General features: G+C 49.2%; 2 protein-coding genes across 7 annotated transcripts; one reads left to right on the top strand and one right to left on the bottom strand.

The window, feature by feature from the left end:
• Nucleotides 1-235: 235 nt before the first annotated feature.
• si:ch211-141o9.10 (probable endonuclease 4) lies at nt 236-3663 on the bottom strand. Its single transcript, XM_037462937.2, has 8 exons — nt 3537-3663; nt 3081-3178; nt 2746-2955; nt 2433-2615; nt 1621-1752; nt 1392-1496; nt 1191-1320; nt 236-909 (listed from the first exon to the last, which is right to left on the bottom strand). The coding sequence occupies exons 2-8, from the start codon at nt 3145-3147 to the stop codon at nt 855-857; spliced, it is 882 nt and encodes a 293-aa protein (XP_037318834.2). The 5' UTR covers nt 3148-3178; nt 3537-3663; the 3' UTR covers nt 236-854.
• On the top strand, nt 2634-20836 carry tnrc6ba (trinucleotide repeat containing adaptor 6Ba). Of its 6 annotated transcripts, none has more exons than XM_037462934.2 (23): nt 2634-2655; nt 6195-6284; nt 7853-7874; nt 8230-8664; nt 8756-8949; nt 9091-11929; nt 12518-12682; nt 12900-13087; nt 13375-13449; nt 13617-13832; nt 14048-14167; nt 14372-14497; nt 15311-15463; nt 15643-15768; nt 15862-16057; nt 16150-16314; nt 16452-16598; nt 16691-16834; nt 17060-17152; nt 17539-17742; nt 17851-17918; nt 18113-18252; nt 18474-20836. In XM_037462934.2, the coding sequence occupies exons 2-23, from the start codon at nt 6228-6230 to the stop codon at nt 19021-19023; spliced, it is 6423 nt and encodes a 2140-aa protein (XP_037318831.2). In that variant the 5' UTR covers nt 2634-2655; nt 6195-6227; the 3' UTR covers nt 19024-20836. The 6 variants fall into 6 exon arrangements, with proteins under 6 accessions (XP_037318831.2, XP_037318827.2, XP_037318832.2 ...); XM_037462930.2 differs by lacking the exon at nt 2634-2655 and adding an exon at nt 3605-3739; XM_037462931.2 differs by lacking the exon at nt 2634-2655 and adding an exon at nt 3608-3739 and having other exon boundaries at nt 6198-6284.
• The last annotated feature ends 343 nt before the right edge of the window (nt 20837-21179 follow it).

Below are 21179 nucleotides of genomic sequence, written 5' to 3' on the forward strand. Positions count from 1 at the left end.
ACAGCTGCACCAAAGTGTTGGTATTCAACAGCTGGACCGTTTTAAAGAAGGAATGTGGGGGGTTTAGTGGTGATGAGGATGGTGTATGTGTTATGGAGGGGGGGGGGTCCTTATAAACCCTCATACTGTACATGTGTTACAACAGTCAGATTTTAGTTCAGTAAAATTTGCATTACAAATTAACTAAATACATATAAATATAGAAATAAAGTTGGGAAAAAACAGAGATAACTGATAACTGGAGCAGATTTTAATAACTCTTTGCTGGTGTATCATCCTTTAATGAAACATTCAAATTGATTTGTTATTATTTCTAAGTTAGAATTATTGACACAATCTACAAAGTAATTAATTGTCTTGCGTTATCAAATATATCAATTATATACTAACTATATAAATTAGAACATAATTGAAACTACAGAAAAATAACAATAATTCTGTAAATGTGCTTTTTCTGAACAACTCAAGAGCAAACTGTGCTACACAAATAAGGAGCTTACACCATCCCAGATGAGCAAAATAAAAAAATATAGCTTCAGATTATTATGTATATATTGCCAAATGCAAACATGCATATGAATCGGGTTTTTCCTCCTTTTTTCCCTCTCTGGCTGATTCGGGATCCGAGGGAGGAGGCCGGGCTGGAGCTGCGTGTCCTTGCTGCCCCCTAAAGGATCATCGTGAACAGGACAACTGCAAACAAACACGTCTACGGCAGCTTCTAACAACACTTTCACTCAGGTCGTGTTCATAGCCCGATCACACCCAACAAACCGGCTGTGGCCGATGAAGGTTCCTGAAGGTTTGGTTCAGTTTAGCCGAGGAAAGAACTCAGTAACGGTAGAAACCTTTTGTCACTCGTGGAGGGAGTAGAGAAGTTCAATCTGCTCAGCATACTGGAAACCCGGCCTGTGGGGGAAAGGCAATGTTTAAACTCAACCACTGCGATGGCGTCTATCAATGATTTATTTCACTTTAAAAAAGACACATGACAAACACACAGAAAATGCACTTTGCTGCACTATATTCTCATTTTGTAAATGAATCAAAAAAGGTGTGTTGTCCAATTTAAACGCCATAAACATGACACGTTTAGACCCATTTTCCTCATTCATTTCAATAGGAAAGGTGTGTCCAAACTTTTGACTGGTACACACGCGTTGTTCTCCTTCTGCCCGCAGTCGCCTCACCGTCCAGGTGTCTCCAGTACGAGGGGGATGTTGTCCAGCCTGGGCTCGTTGACGATGTCTCGGAAAGCCGAGATTCCGATGTGACCTTTGCCGATGTCTTCGTGGCGATCGAGGTTGCAGCCCAGCCGCCCTGCAGAGGAGCAGAAAGTTGAATCTAATCCACCTGATCTGTGCACGTGGTATTTGTGTGTGTGGAAGCACCTTTGGAGTCATTCAGATGGAGGGCTTTGAGATATTGGAGTCCGACTTCCTGCTCAAACACGTCGAGCATCGCCTTCACCCCTCCCTCCGCAGCCACATCGTATCCTACCAAGACAAGACGGCTCTAACGGAAGCTTTACTACTCAATGTTATTGGTTTAAACTATGAAGCCTTTTAGATTTCTGCTGGTTTACTGGGACACAAAGACCAACCCTGGGGTTTCTCTCACCCTCTGCGAAGGCGTGACAGGTATCCAGACACACGCCTACTCTGGTCTGGTCTCTCACTTTGTCGATGATGCTCCTCAGCTCGGAGAACTTGCCGCCCACCGTGTTGCCCTGACCGCTCATGTTCTCCAACACTGACCACATCAAAACAAAAGGCAAAGTCAGTGTGACGACTCGACGTCGTTGTGCAATTCTTCTGTGATGTTGTCGCACTGAAGTCAGTCTGAGGTCAAACGGTTTTGTATGAGATGGTTTATTCTGATAACTGACTTGTGGTAGTAAAATATTAATCCTCCTCAGGAATATTCTGAAGCCAAGCTTTCTTAATTACGTTGAAAGGGATTAACCCACAAATTGTGATTGGGGTCAAATAAATTTGAAGCGTCGTCTTGAGGTCCATTCAGATTTTGGTGAAGCTCTGACAGGTTTTCACCCAGAGGTACGGATCTAATTGTAATAGTGTCGCACAGATAAGTATCAGTGTGTTTTTTGTCTTTGACGGTTTTCTCTACTTAGCATGTGTCATTGTGGCTATTTTCCCCCCCCCCCATGCGGCGTGACATCACTTTGCAGTTGGTGCACACCTGCTCATTTTATGACTGAATACGTTTGGTACCAGTCTTGGTAATTATGTTTAACCGTAGTTCCTTTATGAATTAACGTACATTTAATCGGATGTGTTGAACATGACAAATGCGCCATATAAATAACCCTTGTGTTTTTCCAACAGATCTGAAAGCCTCAGCAGTTTTTTAGACGTCATGAGCTCCATCAGATAAGGTTTTTTTTTTAACGTTTTCTCCACCCACTGCACCTGTAACCACAGCAGGTGTTTGTTGGTGAGCTCGGTTAATGGCACTGGCTATCTTCTCCACACACTGCTCGGTGGTGATGGAGCCCAGGGAGGAGCCGGGGTGGAAGTTGTAGAGGTTGAGGCCCAGCAGGCTGCAGCGGCTGAGCTCATCCACCAACAGGGCCTGGCTCTTCTCAAACACATCTGGAAGGGTTGTCGGAGGACAAGAGACACGGTTGGAAGGGTACGACAAGGCCAGGGGACCGAGTCTGGAGGGGGGAGACACAGGCCGAGGACAGAATTTGTAGAAGACATCCATTGTTGTCTGACCAACCCTCTTTAGGAGATCCACAGTTCATCAAGTAGGACCCGTGGGGCAGGACATGTGCTGGGTCATACTCCCACAGGGAGCATTGCTCCCTAAACTTGTCTGCAGCTGTGTGGTCCAGTGGAGGCCTCTTCCATGACCGCTGGGAGCCCAGAAACAGGCCGAAACAATTGCCCCCCATCTCTGCGCAGGACCCCACGGCTCTCCACATCCCACCTGAGAAGCATAGTGCGTTAGACAGGTGAAACTCGAAAAATCAAAGAGAATGAACTTTTGCACGATATTCTAATTTTTCGATTTTCACCTGTGACTACTTAACAAGACGGCATTAGTACTTGTACCTTGAATGCTCACATGAGCTCCGATGTACTTCTTATTCGCCCGGTTCTTCTTCCTCCGGTCCCTCATCTCCTCGAGTGACCTCTTCCTCGGCCCCACGCTGTCGAATTAAAAGTTCTGATGATCAACTCCCGCGAAATGTGCATTTTATTTTTTATTTTTTTACATTTTTTTTGGGGGGGGGGGGGAGGCCGGTCGACCCCAAACGGACAGTGGCGCGGAGTGAGGAGTTGGTGAAGGTCAACGTGAGCGTGTTTTCGTGCATCCCTCCCGGCAGCAGGCAGCCAGTCAGGAGGCTTCCGCGCAGCCGCCGCTGGCCCATTGGAAGACGCGTCGTGTGCTCAGCAGCAAAATGGCCGCCCGTCAACCGTCTGACTCCACGGCGCTTTGAAAACATTTTTAAATTCTCCTGCACGTCAGGGTTAACACTATTACGACGTTAGTACTTATTTACAAACCGGTAGCTCGGCGCGCGGGTGCTTTTTTTTTTCTTTTTCTTCGTCGTCCGCCGCTTACTTGACTGCCCGGCTCGGTTCGTCGCTGTTCCTGTTGCCTCGGCGAATGCCAGAAAAGCAAAAAAAAAAAGCAAAAAGAAATCGCACTGAAGCACTTTAGCAAAGCTAGCTAGCACGCTAGCTTTTCTTCATATGTGATTCCAGAGGTGAGTAACCTGGGCGGGGGGGGGGGGGGGGCTGCGTGCCATTAAGCGCCGTGCTGTTGTTTCGCGTTTGCTGTGCATGCAGAAGTGACTGCAACGTCTGTGTCAATAAAAAGCACCACAGTGCTTGCTCGCTAAGCTAACGCCGTTAGCCTTGCTAACTTGTAGCTTCTGTCAGTAGGTGGCTCCGCGTACGTAAGCTAACGCTAACGTCCCCGCGGCGTTAGCGGCATCAGTGGCTGTGCATTAGCGGGGGGGTGGATATGTGGCTCTTGGGGGCTCGGTGTATTTTGCTGTGAAGGACCGCGGTCGCGCAGACACACGGTAGTTAACGTGACTCAACGTGTCACCGACAGTCGGGAACGACAACCGTGTGTCTGGTGTGCGCGCTGCTCGTTGTCTGCGTGTTTTTTGTGTGTATTTTTTTTTACGAACAGAAACCACTCCTTAATGTGAGCCATCGAAGGAACAGCCGCAGCTGCTGTTTAACTTGTCGCCTGTTGTCGACCTCCCAAGTACCGAGGCGGCGGCGGTCGGGTACGATCGCGAACCTCCGTGACGGATCGGTTGTTGTAGGTGATTTTCATCACCTGTGTTTTTCGATTTTTGGTGAACACACTTTGTCATTTCTGTGCAAACGCCGTGACGTTAGCTAGCTAGCTAGCTAGCTGGCTGGCTAGCTGCGGATGAGCTGGTCAAAACCACCGACGGGGACGAAGTAACCGGGTGACGTTACGTTCTCTGGCACGTTACCGCGGAACGTCACGTTACCGAATTTGAACGGTGACCGGGCTGAGTGCAAATCCCTTCACCGACTCGGTGCTCAGGTCGCCCTGATGCACCAGGCCCGAGGTCAGAGATGCTTCAGGATGTCAGGTTCTTATTGACCCAAGGGAACCCTGCCTGTGCAAAGCGTTAAGCAGAAACGAAACCAACTCAAAATACACAATGTCAGGGCGTACCTGTTTGCAAATAAAGGCTAGAACATGGATACATTGACTTTTTACAACAGGATATAATGAGCTTTGATATCTTGGCCACGGCATTACAGTAAACCGATATTTCTCAATTAGTGCTTTCCTGACACTGCAGTGAAGTGACATTATTTTCTAAATCTATTCGAATGGTATAGTTGATTTGTGATTTGACATTGAATATCATTAGCTATTTGGCTTTAAACATGTTTTTATCCTTAGGTAGTAAGTTTTATATCTTCAGGCATTAAATCTAACCATAAAAAATAACTGCAATTGAATCAGTATTTATCCATATCGAGGCATAAAACACAACATAGTGAGTAATTTAGTGATTTGGCAGCCAGCTCTTATTCTATTGAGGATCTTAGTGGCTGTGCATTGGTTGTCGTTCTCCGGTGAATGGGATGCTTATCTTGGTGGTTTTTGGTGCCATTTGCCACCTTTTACATGTATTCAGCACTGATGGTAAATGGAGAAATATGTTCCCCAGCGCGTGCTACATTGACTGAAATAAGCTGACCGCCCCTCCTTGCTGTAGAGTTGTGCGGCTTGTGCCTACCTGTACCAGAATGCATTGTGCACGAGTGACAATGTCACTTTGTGGAACGGATGACAAAGGTCTATAGCGAAGAGGGGAAACCTTTATGCATAGTAATGCTCACACAGCTCCCCCCCCCCCCCCCCCCCGGCTTGTCAATGGCATCCAATACAAACTGCCCACGCGGACATTCATTATAGCAGAATATCTTCATTTCTGTTGCATCAGGAAGCAAATCTGTGTTTGTTCTGTGTAACTCTGATCCTGGTGGTTCCCTCCATGCCGGCCACAGCAGCTACAGCCTCCAGCGGCCTCTCTTTGGCAAAAAAATGATGTATATCAGTGAAAACACTGCAATATCTACACTGAGCAACAGATTTTTGCAGAGACAGATAAGCTTTCAAATGTTCAGCACAAACATCGCCAGAAGTAGAGCGATCAAAAATATGACAATAAAATGTGACAATAACTATGGTGGTTATGGTTATAACATCTCCTGGCTAGAAACGGTGTAACTATTGGAGACAAATATTTTTAAATTTGAATATGTATGTTCAAATAGTTGTTTAGAACAGAAATTCGAATGTGAAAATTAATATTTGAGTTTAAAAAAAACAACAACAGCGGCAGCAGCGTGCATTTTGACAGTCCTAATGCCACTCAGTCAGTCAGTTTATTCAGCTCACTATCAATCCAGGCCTTTGTAATCCGTCTACATTGGGTGAACCTACCAGTGTGATCAGCTTACAGCATTCTGCAGGCATATGATGGGGATAATTACTGTTTGTTTCCCACATGTGCAGCAATGTTCTCGGCCGTGGCACCTGATGGCTGATTCGTCCGATGAAGCACGCAGTCCAATGCTGCTTACACACTTGAATGGACGCTTCAAGTTGTCTTTCAGATGACATTTTGAAATAGCATTTTTATTTTTTGTCTCTAGAAGAAAGGAGTATCAGGACAGGAGCTGTAGTTCATGGAAGACAAGAAAAGGAAAAAAGACGACAAAAGGAAAAGGGAAGCCTCTCAGAAGGTGAGCATCTTCCAAATTTCTTGCAAGCGCCTTCATCTGAACAAACAAAATGTGTTGAACAGATGGATGTTTTTGTTAAAAGTTTTATTGCTGCTTTTTGGGGGGTGTTGAATGTTTGTGATGAGTTAGGGGTTTTTTTTTGGTCGGAGGAGGAGAAAAGTGTCCAAGTCCATTTGCCCTTTACCACTAACTGTCAAAAACCTAGTTAAGAGACTTTTTTTAGTATATCAAAAGAGATTTGAAAATGAAATGTTCATCATATGCTTTTCTTCTGTAGGCAAAGTTTTCATAGGTGTTTTTCCATAACTTGAGTATACAATGCTTGCAATAAGCTCTATACATGTTTTTTTCACAAAAGGCAATGTCTTGTTCCATGGCTTATAACTGGCCAGGATTTAATCTCACGCACACAGATGTTTTCAGCAAAAGTGGACCTCGCCATGTGCATCTAGCCTCTATTGACATCTGCTTCCGAAAGTCTTCGCCTGAGTAGTGACGGCTGTGAACACCTCATTCAAAGTGGAGGCCTCGGCGTGTGTAGCTATTCCAGCGCGTCACTGCTTTGTTGACATGTGACACGCCTAAACGTTTTTAGTGCCACTGGTGCATGCAGGCGGGAAGCGACTGTGAGCTCATGGCTGCTGTAGTGCTCTGCTCTCGCATGGGGGGTACAGCGCATAACTCGTGGTGCGATAGACCACCGTCTGCACAGGTCCCCCAGCACTTTGACAGGTGCGTCAACCACAGATTGACACCATTTAACCTTTTTAAAGTTTTGCTTTGTTTCGTCATCAGCCCATTGATTAGGCCGTTCTGACTAGGTATTGTCACGCAAGCCCATTACCCACCCCCCAGTTTCCTCTGTGGTAAACACTGATGGCTCTGAGCAGCTGGCTCACTGTTGACGTGTCGCGAGCCGTTGAGAGGCCCCAAGATGCTCCCAATCTCAGATCTGCACCTTTTTGAAGCCTGCCACAGATGAGCAAACCCACTGTTGTGTGGTAGTTGTATGGATTTAATTCACTTCTAATCACCATATGTTGGTTTTACCATTTGATAAAGATATGTATTCATGTGATATGACAATTCAAGTGGTTGTTAGTATGTCTAGAGAGATGTCAGACAGTTGTGTATTTTTGTTTTAGTTGACGGAGAAGTGATTGCAATTCAGAAACACTAAAAAGTTGTTTTAGAAAGTCAAAGTTTGTATTCAGCTCAATTCTGTGTTTTCAGAATGTTTCATGGACCGAGGTCAAGTTTTAGGTTGCACTGTTTTGAGAATAGGAAATGGAACTAACCGAATCACATCAATAGTATTTGAATTCTATATCGGAGTAGTAAGAACATGAGAAGTCTCCAAAATGTGCTGTATCTCTTTTCCAAGCTCTGCGTTTGCTTTGTTTTACTGAACTTGGAAATATGAATGAAATGAAATAAAAAAAATCAGGGTCTACTTACAATGCTTTAAAATATTACATTACGTGTAATTTAGCTTTTACCCATAGCGACTTAAAGTAAAAGTACGATTAGTTACTAAATCAATGGCTTTTTCTTCTTTTCATTTTTAGGTCACGGAACAAAAAAACAAAGGTAAGCAGTTAGGTGATTGCGTTCACCAAAGTTCACCTGTTTCCTTTCTGGCATGAGAGATCTTTTTTGTTGTTGTACGGAGATTAAGTCTTAAATCTTTTTTTTGGCACACCATTTTTTCATCTTGTTCTTTTTCAACTGACAACATTCAGTCGTAGTACTTAATTAAATCATTAACATCAACAATATTTCATGGCTTGTCCTGATGGACTTTTGCTATTCATGCTAGTTTTAGTTTTGCAAAAAGAAAGCCACGAGGGAATGCTGTATAGCATTAGTACATCAAAGAATTGTACACTGTCCTCTAAAGATGTGCTCGGTTAAATTGTGATCCTATCCATTTCTCCTCCTGCAGTGCCGGATTTGACCAAGCCGGTGTCTGCCCAGTCTCCGGCCACTCAGAGCAGCTCTGCCTCCCCCAGCCCTGGACCCACCCCCTCTGCCTCCCCATCCCCAGCCACCTTGGGCCCTGGCAGTGCTGCCTCCCCCTCACAGGGTGGCAACAATGCCAAGCGCCTGGCGGTGGCCAACGGACAGCCCACCACGACCATTTCTTCCTCCGCCGCTGGCGGCCCCGGCGCTGCTGGAAGCGGCGGTTCAAGTAGCGGAGGCGGAGCCCAGGCGCCTCAGCAGCAGCCGCGCTACATGCCAAGAGAAGTGCCGCCGCGATTCCGCTGCCAGCAGGACCACAAAGTGCTACTGAAGAGGGGTCAGCCGCCACTGTCCTCCATGCTGCTGGGAGGGGGAGGAGCAGGGGATGGCCCCAATGCAAACATGGCTGCCGTCTCAGGTGAGTTGCAGCGATGCGTTTGGTCCCATCTTAGAACCGCAATGACGTGTCTGTTTGACCCCTAAAGTTTCTCTCTTGTCGTCTTTTTCAGATTCTGGTGCAGCTGCGTCCTCCTCATTGGCCCTCACCTCATCATCAGTTGCTGCTTCTACTACTACTTCTAATTATGCAAATTCCATGTGGGGGGCGAGCTCAGGCAGCCAGGTCTCCTCTCAGGGCAGGGAGAAGGTGATCGTTGACGGCAACGACCTGGAGGAGTGGCCTAGCATCGCTGGCAGTGAAGGGGTAGGAGCGTCATTCGCTGGGGCTGGAGGGGTCCGCAACAACAACAACAACAACCACGGAATTCCTGTGAACTGCATTAGTGCCTCTGGCAACCAATCCTCACCCACTTCCTCCTTGTCTTTGCCCAATGAATGTACGCAGTCGTCCAACGGCGTGGCGTGGGGGACGGCTGCCTCCCAGGGTCACCTTGGAGGAGGGAGTGCCGTAGCTGCAGCTGGACCTCTGCTACAGCAGCCCTCTTCCCTTTCCAAAGCCTCCGCTGTGCCAGGGAGCCACGATGCCGGTGGCCCCGTCGACGGCAGCAGCGGGATTCCAGGTGCCAACTTCAATCCAAATGCCAACCCTTCGGCCTGGCCTGCCCTGGTGCAGCAGGATGGGTCCGCTGCTGCAGGGGAAGGAGACCCGTCTCCCTTCCACCACCAGGGCCCTGGGGGGTCTTTGTCTGCCAACAACTCTGCTTCCCCGGGCCAGGCGCTGGGGGGCGTGGCACCCGGGGTGCCGGGGGGTCACCCACCTTTATCTGTGAATCAATCAAGCACCCATCAGCGGCAGCTTCACCAAATGCAATCCAGAGACCGAGAGATGGGAGGGGGGAAGTGGGACAGTGAATCAGCGGGACCAAAAATTGTAGGTTGGGAAGGTAGCGGGGGGGGAATGGACCGAGGGGCGGGGGGAAGCGAGATGGGTGTGGGAGAGCACGGCCTTGCCTCCTCGTGGAGAGGCCAGTCCTCTTTCTCTGCAGCTAACTCCAAAATGGGTGCCTCAACGACTGATGGATGGGAGGGTGGAGGCGGCGGTGGCACAGGGGGATTTGGAGCCGCTGAAGGAGACAATGGGACCTCGGGTTGGGGGTACCAGAGTTCCACCAGCGGGGGTAATGCGTGGGGCAGTGCTGGAACTGAAGGAGATGGTAGTCAAACCTCCGGGGTATCTCAGGGAGGTTGGGGGTCATCAGGAGTAGTTGGAGAAAGAGCAGTATCTGGCGGTGATTGGGGTGGGAGCTCCGCTGTTATTGGTGGAGTAAATTCAGGAGGTGAAGGAATTGGTGGCGCCTGCAGCAGTAACAGCAGCAGCAGCAGTGGCGGCAGCACAGCTGGCAACCCCCCCGCCACAGCTTCCTCAACAGCCACCACTTTGACCAGAGCTTGGGACAATCAGAAGGGGGAGAGTGAAACAGGGGAATGGGGTGGGGGAGTAGATGTACAGGGAGCACAGGGAGGATCGTCCTCCAGTGGTGGAAATTCCAGAAATGGGGGCGGGCCTAACAGTAGACACAGTCGCCCCCCCCACCCTGCACCCAATGCTGAAGCTGCCTTAGAAAACCTGCTCAGCCGGTCTGATCTGGACCCTCGGGTCCTGTCCAACACAGGCTGGGGCCAGACGCAGATCCGACAAAACACATCCTGGGACTTTGAAGAACATGGAGGACAGAGTAAAGGTAGATCATCATCAGCTACATCGAAACACACATCTTCTCTCGGTGGTTCTTCTCAGTATGCTGGTGGACACCGGACTCCAATCACTGATTCCATGGGTCCAGGGGTCAATCACTCCCTCGCTCCATCTGCCGGTTCCTCCGGAGAGGGCTGGGAGAGCAACAGTAGCAGTAGTGGGGCCTCGCTTCCCGGGAGAGCACCACCAGCTTCAGGCCCCAGCATGAGGAATCTTGGCGTCTCACAATCTGGGCCAGTGTCCGCGTCAAGACCTGGAGTAGGGTCAGGGGTACTGCCAGGACATAGCCAGCAGGGTAAGGCTACAGGCTGGGGTGGAGGAGGAACGGTGGGTGGAGATGCCCAGCAGGCCAAGGGCTGGGGTAATGAGGATTGGAGGGACAGCAGTAGTATCAGCAGTAGTGGTAGTAGTAGTAAAGGAGGAAATGGCGGATGGGGTGATCCTGGACAACAGGGTGAGCCAGTGAGTGGCGGCTGGGGTGGAAATAAGGAGGAGAAAGGGCTAGGGGGGTGGAAAGAAATGGGAGGGAGTGCAGGAGGGAGCGGGTGGGGTTCAGGCCAGAAGGCTGGGGCGGGCAGGGACTGGGGAGAGCAGCAGTCCAAATCAAATAGCGGAGAAGGGGGATGGGAGGATGACAGGAAGAATGGAGGAGGAAACTCAGGTGGGGATTCAGGTGTGGGTAGTTGGGGGAGCTGGGATGACGGTGCTCCTCGCAGAACCTGGGGAGCAGGTGGCACAGGGGGAGGAGGAGGAGGAGGAGGGAGTGGAAGCGGTGGGGTGGGTGTCGCCGGGGGCACGGCGTCCAAACCCCATCAAAGTTGGAGCGGAGGAAACAAAATGCACCAGATGCCAAACAGCCAGCCGGGCTCCACCACAGGCCCGCAGGCACAACTGCAACCGCAACAATCACAGCCCCGCAATCAGCATCCGCAGCGGCTGCCAGCGTTGGACCAAGGGGCCGCGCAGGGGGCCGTGGGGAGGAAACACGTCCCTCAAGCCCAGAATCAGAACCAAAGCTCAGGCTGGAGCTCGGGACCCATTCCTGGTGGCTCCGCGGGAGGTGGAAGTGGATCTGAGACTAGCGGCTGGGAGGAACCCTCCCCACAGTCCATCAGCAGGAAGAATGAGATCGATGACGGGACATCAGCATGGGGAGACCCAAACCGTTACAACTACAAGCCAGTCAACCTGTGGGATAAGAACAGCGCCCCTACTGGGCAGCAGCCGCATGAGCAGCAGCCAAACGCTCAGGCTCAGGCCCAGGCTCAGGCCCAGGCTCAGGCCCAAGCTCAGGCTCAGGCCCAAGCTCAGGCTCAGGCGCAGCAGCAGCAGCAACAGCAACAGCAGCAACAGCAACAGCAGCAACAGCAGCAGCAACAACAACAGCAGCAACAACAACAACAACAACAGCAGCAGCAGCAACAGGCTGCTCTAATGCAGCAGCAGCAGTCTAGCAGGCAACCTGCAGCGCTTGGAGGTAACAGAGACTTCAACACTGGCCATGGACTGGGAAAAACATCAGCTATTGGTAAGACACCACAAACTTTAATATTAACCATAATCGAGGGATTTTGATGTTGTCACGAAGAAACTAATAGTTTTAATTCGTATTGAATTGAATTGAGTATGGGGGGGGGTGGATTTATTTATGATAAGATTATTTACAAAACTGAAATATTAATTTCAGACCTAATGTTTATAACTGCGGTTGATCCAGGGAGGACTTTCTCACATGTAGATGGGAAAGCATTGATTATCAGCACAATGGGAAGGAATCGGATTCATATATCAGTATGAAAACAATCGGTCTGTGAAATCTTCTGACGCGAGTACACACCGAAATATAATTAACAAACTATGTGCATTCACAATTTCAAGTCTTTCGTCAATTGGAGTTCATTTTCGTGACAAACTGTCATGAACATGTCAACTACATCGACTGAAAAATGCACTGGTGCAGCCGCTGCTGTAAAGGTTGATAGTTGTTCTTCAGCCGACCTCTTTCTCTCTATCTCTGAAATAAACCCCTTTGCATGTGCCTCCCCCCCGTAGATGTTTGGAGTCAAAGAGGCCTTTGCCCAAAAGGCTTGACTTGTGTCTTCTGTGTGTGATGTAGGTCCGTCGGGTTGGGGTGGTGCTTCTCCAACCAGTCCCACGGTAGACAACGGCACAGCAGCTTGGGGAAAAACGTCTGACGCACCTACTGGCTGGGGAGACCCTGAAGATGCTGGAGGGAAGAACACGGGTTGGGGCAACCCTCCCCCCCACCCCATCAAATCAGGTGAGAAAAGGCAAATAAAGACTAGAGCAAATGATTGTTATTGGGATAATCATACGATCTGGTTTTGAGAAGTTTGCTAGTTGTATCAGGTTAACCTCGAGATATTTGGTGTATTTCTTTTGGGACATTCACATGCTTAATAGTAAATAGTAAAACATAAACATGTATCCCATAATTACTTCACAGTTTAATTTGGTACGACTGTCTCCACCTACAGCTTCAAAGTCTATGCAAGAAGGCTGGGGGGATAAAGAGGCCTGTGTGGCTGCCTCGCATCACTCCAGCTGGGAGGAGGAGGAGGAGGGAGGAGGCATGTGGAACAGCCCTGGCTCCCAGGGGAGTGGCTCCTCCTGGGGAAAGGGAAGCAATGGGGGCTGGGGACAGAGCCAGAAGAAGCCCAACAAGGTGGGTGTGTGTGGGGGGAGGAGGGGGGGGGGGGGTAGATTTTGATCAAAGAAAAGTGCAAGCAAGTTAAGATTTATTCAAAAGACAATTAAAGGCATAATTTATTTTTCAGAATTATTATTTTATTTAGAATTATGACATGGATGTATTTTGATCAAATTTCGGAGGTAGTGAGTTTAATTTACTCTGGGAAAGTAGGGCAGTGGTTTCTGATGTAAATTCTAATTCATCTGTTAAAGCCCTAGAACATGAAATTACATTCCGCCCACGTTGTGAATTTCTCTCAGGGTCCAATGAAGGTTGGTGGAGGAGACTCGTGGATGAGCCCAATCAACAAACAGTTTTCCAACATGGGGCTGCTGGTAAGAGAAAACATGACTTTTTATTCATTTCTTTGATGATTTTACTCACGTGTTTTTGTGGCAGGGAAACCTCTCTTCAGATGCTTGGTTTTAGAAGCCTTACAAGCCAAAACGTTTAGACACTTAGCAGGTTGGGTTTTTTAATGACTGATGATGAACCTTCTCAGAATGATGATCCCAGTGGCCCAAACATGGACCTGGCTCCGGGTTCTCACCAGGAGAAGAAGATGGATGTGGAGAAGCGAGGCATGGGGATGGGGATGGGGATGGGGATGAACGATTACAATGGAGACATGAGGAAGGGAGGAAGAGGAGGAGGGATGGCCTATCGTCCACCTGGTTCCAAAGAGGCAGCACCTGAAGCTGCGTCCTACTATGACAAGGTAATGTCTCCCTGCCACCTCAGCAGCCTTTGTCCTCTACGTCTTTCTGGTGTCTAGATAACATTTTCTCTTTTCTTACTAGTCTATTTCCTCTTGTGTCTCTCTGCCTTTGTCTTCTTCGTCTGCCCCATTCCTCCCTGTCTCACCCCCGACCACCATCACCCCCCCCTTCACTGCCACTCAAATCGGTCTCTCATTGTCCGTCACTGTGACAGACCTTGCCTTTGACCAATCAGGATTGGTGCCTTGGGGAGGAGGGTTCTTCCTCTCTGTACTCACCACCTACTCTCTACAAGTCCCATTCCCTCTTCAACCACACTATTCCCTTTAGACAAGTAAGAGAACCGCACCTCTTGTTCCTGTCCTGCCATTTGTTTTATGTTGGGTTCTCGCCCTCCTTCCGTTTTTGAAAGATAATCACGCGATAATCCCCCAAGTTGTCCGGTCCGCCTTGCTCTGTGTAATCGGTACGGTTTTCATGGAAATGTCTCCATTGTTCTGGGTCCGCTAAGGTTTCATTTTTCAATCAACGATCACAGGGCGGCCACAGTATCTTTGGCAGTAGTGGAGCGATGGCGCAGTCAAGACACCAGCCCAGTGTCCCACCCCTTAACCAGTCCCCAGGGATACGAGCGCAAGTGCCTCATCAGTTCCTGTCACCTCAGGTACTAATGCTTTTACTTTTATTTACTTCCAAGCTGTCTACGTATTGCACCCTTAACACAGACACAGAAAGTATGTGAGTTGAGGGTCTGTGTTGAACAGTGTTGGATGAGTCGTCTTTACAATTTAAGTTAACGATTGAAATCAGAATTACTTTCCATTGAAATACAAAGAATAGTTTGATAGACGATACGCACTGTGCACTGTGCACTGTCCCTTTCTAGTGGCAACAAGTCGCTCATTGGATGAATTGTATTCTGTCGTAGTCCTGCATTGGACAAACAGCTGATTTAACTAAAGCTGAGAAATTTAAATGAGGTTAAAGATCACCACTTCTTAGTTATAAACGTAAACATTCCTTATTAGTTTAATTTCCCTTTGATTCTCATCCTCAGTGGGTAATAGAAGAGCACTGTAAAAAACTAAACTAATCTATTGATCAAGTTTAGGTCATAATAATGTCAGTGGCACTGATGTAGATTTGCTCTTGTAGCTCCAAGCACTTTACAAAGGTGAAATCTATCAATGGTGGGGAAAATGGTTCTTATTATTATTGGCTCCAAAGTATGTACAGATCAAGCAAAGGGAGGGTCTTTGTGCTCTTAACATCAAGTGTAATTGTTAATTAATTACAGTAAAAGTAATACTTCTTTTCCTGAAATTCACTCAATTTCGACCACTCACTCGGGTTGAGGCTCTTAACGGGAACACAAAATCGGATCAACGTTTGTCGGGGGAGAGGCCGGATACTGACGTGGTTGCTAGCGGTTACGGCACCGAAGCGTTTCCGTGGTAACGGGCGTGTCTGTCTCCAGGTGCCAGGCTCCGTGCTGAAGCAGATGCCCCCCCCCAGCGGGAGCGTGGGCGGAGTGGCAGGAGTCGGGGGAGGCGTGTTCCCTCCACAGCTGTCCCCCCAGCACATTGCCATGCTCAGCAGCATCTACCCACCTCACATCCAGTTTCAGTTGGTGAGAAGCAGCACTCCTTATCTTCTCTCTTTGGCAGAGTCCTCGGTTCAACTATGTGGAGAAACAGATGATTGTGGAAGCAAATCAATATTGATCAGTCTACATATCGGTTTATCAAGCGAAGCCCGGTACACGTTTGTCAGAGTCTCGTTCCTCAGTTTCTCTTTGTGGTCCTTCAGGCCTGTCAGCTGCTCCTGCAACAGCAGCCGCAGCAACCGCCGCAGCAAACGCCTCAGCAACAGCATCCATTGCAGAACCAGAGGAAGTTCTCACCGAATGTGCGACAGCAGGCCGACCCTCAACAGGTGCACACGAGTAGAACGTCCCACCCTCTCCCATGTGACTTCCCCCCCCCCCCCCCCCTCCCAGCTGCTGACTCTTGATTTTTGTTGCGTCAGCTGGCCAGGATCATGGCAGTGCTCCAGCAGCAGAGGCAGCAGCAGCAGGTCGGGGGTTTAGGTGGCAGCTCCAAGCTTTCCCCCTCCCACCACGGCGGCGTTGGCCCCAAACTGCTGGGGCCCGATTCCCTGCCTCATCAAGGCCTGGCGGGATCGGTGGCCGATCTGCACCAGAAGAATCTCGGGCCATATGCCGGTGAGGGCTTTTTTCCCCCCAGAGTTTTCACCAGAAGTTCAACATAAATGTTAAAACCCTTTTTCTCTCCGTCTCCCCCTTGCTGCGGGCAGGATATGGATCTGGGGTAAACCTCCCGGGTCTGGACCTGGGCGGCTCTGTCGGGGGGCCTGGCGGCATGAAGGAGTTAGGAATCCAGCAGTCCCGCTTCAAGTGGATGATGGAAGGACATTCTTCTCCGGACACCTCCGCACCTGAGAACACATTCCACAAAAACGGTGAGATGCTTTCCTTTGATGTGTGAGTGGTGTTGAGGCCGGATGGTGTTAATGGGCTTATTGGGTCCCCCAATGAGACGGTTTGTGAACCCATCTGGTGATCAGTGATATAACGATAATCATCACCCACCTTCCAGGTCCAGTCACCCCCATGAAGATGCCGGGGGGCTCGCCCTACTCCCAGTATGACATGATGGTCGGGGACGGGCTGGGAGACAACTGGCATCGCACCCCTGGCAACAAGATGGCTGCCAAGCCCACCCCCACGCCCAGCTGGCCCCCCGGTTAGTGACACGCTGTGGTTCTACTCTCAAGATGAGACACGAAGGAGAAGAGGACCATACTTGTATGTTCTCTTTACCTTTTAACGACGCAGAGTTCCAGCCTGGCGTGCCCTGGAAGGGAATTGACCGCGTCGACCCCGATTCCGACCCTTACATGACCCCAGGGAGCATGATGGGAAACTCCGTGTCACCCAACCTCAATGACACCGAGCACCAGTTGTTACAAGACAATACAGGTGAGCATTTGACAGCTCCGATGCCTCCGGATCCCCACCGGGAGGCGTCTGATGACGCAGCATTGAGCAGTTGTTTTGTGGTTTGTCTTTGTGCACCTTTTCTTTCCCTTTTTTCAGGTGTGTAAATAAAGTCTCCTTTTTATATATATATGTAGATTCTGTTTCTGAACGGTGGTTAGTCATTGGTCCATCTAACAGCCCTCGGTCTCGATCCTTTATTTTCAGATTCCACCCCTCCCCTCAACACCTTGCTGCCTTCACCTGGTGCCTGGCCCTACAGTGCCTCAGACAGTCCCCTCAACAATGCACACAACTCAGGTAACCAGGTATCATCCTCCCTGGGCTGCTCTGGGGATTCATCTTGATTCCTGACGAGAGCAATCTGATCACCCAATGTACTCCGAGTTGATTATTCATTATTTGTCAAACATGCTTTAGTTAAAGTTGTTTTGTTGTGGGCGCTAAAAGTTGCCATTGGGGGGGACATTGTGATTATTTCTTTTTCACTATCCTCTGATAAATCCTAGATGGACAACCTGCACCATGTGGTCCATCTATGAATCCTTAATGTGGTATTATGAGTGTTCCAGCCAAGAGAGAGCCACAGTGATGGGAAGCGTTACGGGTTGAAGGCCACTCATGCCGAGGGGATGCTTCTCTCAGTGCTTTCTCTGCCTCATCTTTGTCTGTCTGTCACGCTTCAGCAAAGTACACAGACTACAAGACCAGCTGGCCCCCGGAGCCCATTGGACACAAATCCTGGAAAGCTACCCGTGGCAGCAGCCAAAGCCAGATGTCCCGCCTACCTCCAGGGCTGGCCAGTCAAAAGCAGCCGTCGCCTTCCCCGTGGTCAGGAGGATCCCCTCGATTGGCCGGCCGGGGCTGGGGCGGTGGCTCCAACGCCGCTGGTAATGCGCCGACTCGTCCATGGCGTTGCTTTGTAACCGACGGCTGTCCCTCGTTTACCATCCAGTGCCTGTGTCAATCACTAACTGTTTCTCTCTCTCTCTTTGCAGCCTCCACCTGGAGTGATGGCAGCTCCCGGGAAAGCTGCTGGTTGGTGCTCAGCAACCTCACACCACAGGTGACACACCAACACATTTCGTCAATTCTTTTGTAAAAGCTCAAAAGCTGCAACAGCTTTTTTCTCTACGACACTTCATGCACAAAATAAATAATAAACAAGCACAAGAGTGATTCCCGAGGGCGACGCTGTGAGTTTTAAATCAATCCGTTACTGGTCCGTTCAAGTTCTGTCTGTCTCGCAAACTCCTGCAGATTGATGGTTCCACTTTGAGGACCATCTGCATGCAGCATGGCCCTCTGCTGACCTTTCACCTTGGCCTGACCCAGGGCACCGCTCTGATTCGCTACAGCTCCAAACAGGAGGCAGCCAAGGCCCAGAGTGCCCTCCACATGTAAGACGGTTGTTTTGTTTACACGCGCTCGCATGTCTGTGTAATTTTACCCAGAGAAAGTGTGTTCCTTCCCCCTGGAGACCCCGTGGTGTTGGTGGTAAATATATAGATAGAGTGTTATTATATACTTATCTAATATTTGCTGTCAAAGTCCACAGTGACCCGTGGAAGGATCTGCTGAAAGTGAATTTCCTGTTTTGTCCCCCCCCCCCCCCCGTCAGGTGCGTTTTGGGTAACACCACCATCTTGGCGGAGTTTGTGAGCGAGGAGGATGTGGCTCGCTACATTGCACATTCCCAGGCAGGGGGGGCAGGAAGCGGAGGAAACGCGGCCGGCTCCGGGCCCCCGGCCTCCTCCGTCGCCGTGGGGTCCAACGGCGAGAGAGGCGGAGCAGCGGCGGGGGGAGGAAGCGGCGGAGGAGCGGAAGGAGGCTCCGCGGCCGGAGGAGCAGGAAACGGAGGAGTCGGCCCCCCCGGCTCCGGGTGGCAGAGTCTGGACGGCACAGGCAGCTCATCGGACCCGTCCGCCCCCCAGGCCTCCGGGCTGGGCATCTTCGCCCAATGGAGCAGCAACGGGACCGGGGTGGGCGGGGCCGGCGGCGTGGAGGCCGGCAGGCAGGGTCTGTGGGGGGGGATGGGCGGAATGGGCGGGGGCGGGTACACCAGCAGCAGCCTGTGGGGTTCCCCGGCACTCGAGGATCGCCACCAGATGGGCAGCCCGGCCGCACTGCTGCCCGGCGACCTGCTGGGCGGGGGGGGCGACTCCATCTGAGGCGCCAACTGTCCCTCACACACACACACACACACACACACACACACACACACACACACACACACACACACATGTTGTAATACGTGCGTCATACTCTACCTGTCTACACGGACAGGTGACATGAATTAAAGCTCCGTTGGTGCCCTGACATTCAGACCCTCATTCATACCACACGCCGGCCACGTGCACAACGCACACAACACTTACACATTAAACCGCTTGACTTTAAATGAAGACGAACAGTAAAACTTGAACCGCAGGGGTGAAACGGTGAAGTCCATTAAACTCTTTAGGACTCACCTGGGAAGCTCTTTGTCCTTTTTATTCCAAATCCCGCCATCTGCATTCAGAGACCCGATCGCTCAGGCATGCACTGTAGACCGGCTCGGCCAGAGCCGTACGCGTCAACAAGTTTAGCTATTGCTGTTTTTAGCGTGCCACAGTTTATTTTTTTCTTTTTGTATTTCTATTTAACGGTCGAATCTCACAAATTCCGACCTGCAGACTGAGCCCTCGTACACCTGGCTGGCGTTCTTCTAAGTTCTCGCGTTGGAGGCTTCGGGAGCGGGTGAAGGATCTCAGCCTCGGTGGAAATACGCCGTCAACATGGGACCCAGGGTGTAAAAAAACAACAACAAGAAGAGAAATCCAAACAGAAACAACATTAGCCAAACTTGCACTATATGCCTCTGGGTTTGTGGCCGACGAATCCTCCAGAAATCCCTCCACTCTTTGGGGCACAGGACGACCTAATGTTACAGCAGCAGTGGCCTTTGGCTCCCGACCAGCGGCCATGTCAGCAGCCTTCACACCTTCTCATCAGTTCCACACTGCTCTTACATCTGACAAGCAAAATTGTATCTCCTCGTTGATGTGTGTTGGTTGTTTATCATTTGTTTCTGTTTTAGAAGATAAAGAGAAATGTGTGAAACTTTGTGGAACTTCAGAGATTTCTTTCCCCTTCAAACACTGACCTCGCTATTGTATTTTTTCTTACTCGAGAAATCAAGTTGGTTCCTATATATTGTCATGACGTTAATGATGCCTATGATCACTTATTTACTCGCTGTACAAGGTGCCCTCCTGCCTGTGTGTGCATGAAAGGAGAGACGACAGTAAGACCAACTGGAGGAGGATGATGATGAAGATAATAATGACAATGATATCGGGAGTGTGTGTTATTGCTACCATGTTGGATTGGTTTTTGTTTTTGTTTTTCTCGTCCATGAGGTGTGTGTGTGTGTGTGTGAGTATGTGTGTGAGTGTGTGTGTGCTTTTGAACACTTATCTGCTCCAGTCAGGGAAGTGAAAGTTAATCTGACAGCTCATGTTTGAGAGAAGTTGTGCGTTTGTGAGTGTGTCGACATGGTTGCGTGCTTGACTGTCTGGATATTGTAATAGCTACAAAGTTTCAAACAAACCATTGGCACTATTGCATATTTCTCAAGTTGTTTGTTTGTTTTTTAGCAGCATTTTGTTCATGTTTTTTTTTGTTTTTGTTTTTCTGCCAAATGCAATAACAGAATATTTTTTTGTTTTTAAGACGAAGCAACCAACTGAAGGCATTTCTGCTAAGATGCCAAATCGTACCATACCAAGCTGAGCTGGAACAGTGTTTTACCGACACGTTAAAGATATTACCTGTTATGTTTTACTGTTTTTTTTCTCCTTTTTTTGTTATGTATCAATTTAAATTAAGTCAGTCTTTATTATCACTCCTGTTCAGGATGTTTTCATTTCTTTCAGATGTTACAAAAAGAAGACGAAATTAATTTAAAGCAGAAAAGAACAAGATAATAAAGGTTGAATTGAAGTCTGCAGTGGTTTGTCTGATCTGTGCCATGAGACCAGTCGCCTCCCAGTGCCTCTTCATCCATGAGCAGGACCCCCAAAGTCGACCCCCTGCTTCATATAATGGGGTTGTGTTGTGTGAAAACATATGATAGTCATCTATATTTAAAAAAAAAGATGAATTGTTCGATACCGTGGCACATGCAACCATCTTGTACAAAGGGGACCGATGCTTTGCAGAAGAAACCCTGACTTTGTGATTTTAAGAGATAAAGGTAAATATTTGACTTCAGTGAGATGAAACTATGTGTTTAGTAATAACGCAAGACGCCTCAGTGGGCCGCACCACTAGGGGGAGGGGAGGG

This window comes from Pungitius pungitius, chromosome 21 (assembly GCF_949316345.1).
Source record: "Pungitius pungitius chromosome 21, fPunPun2.1, whole genome shotgun sequence".
NCBI classification, from domain to species: Eukaryota; Metazoa; Chordata; class Actinopteri; order Perciformes; family Gasterosteidae; genus Pungitius; species Pungitius pungitius.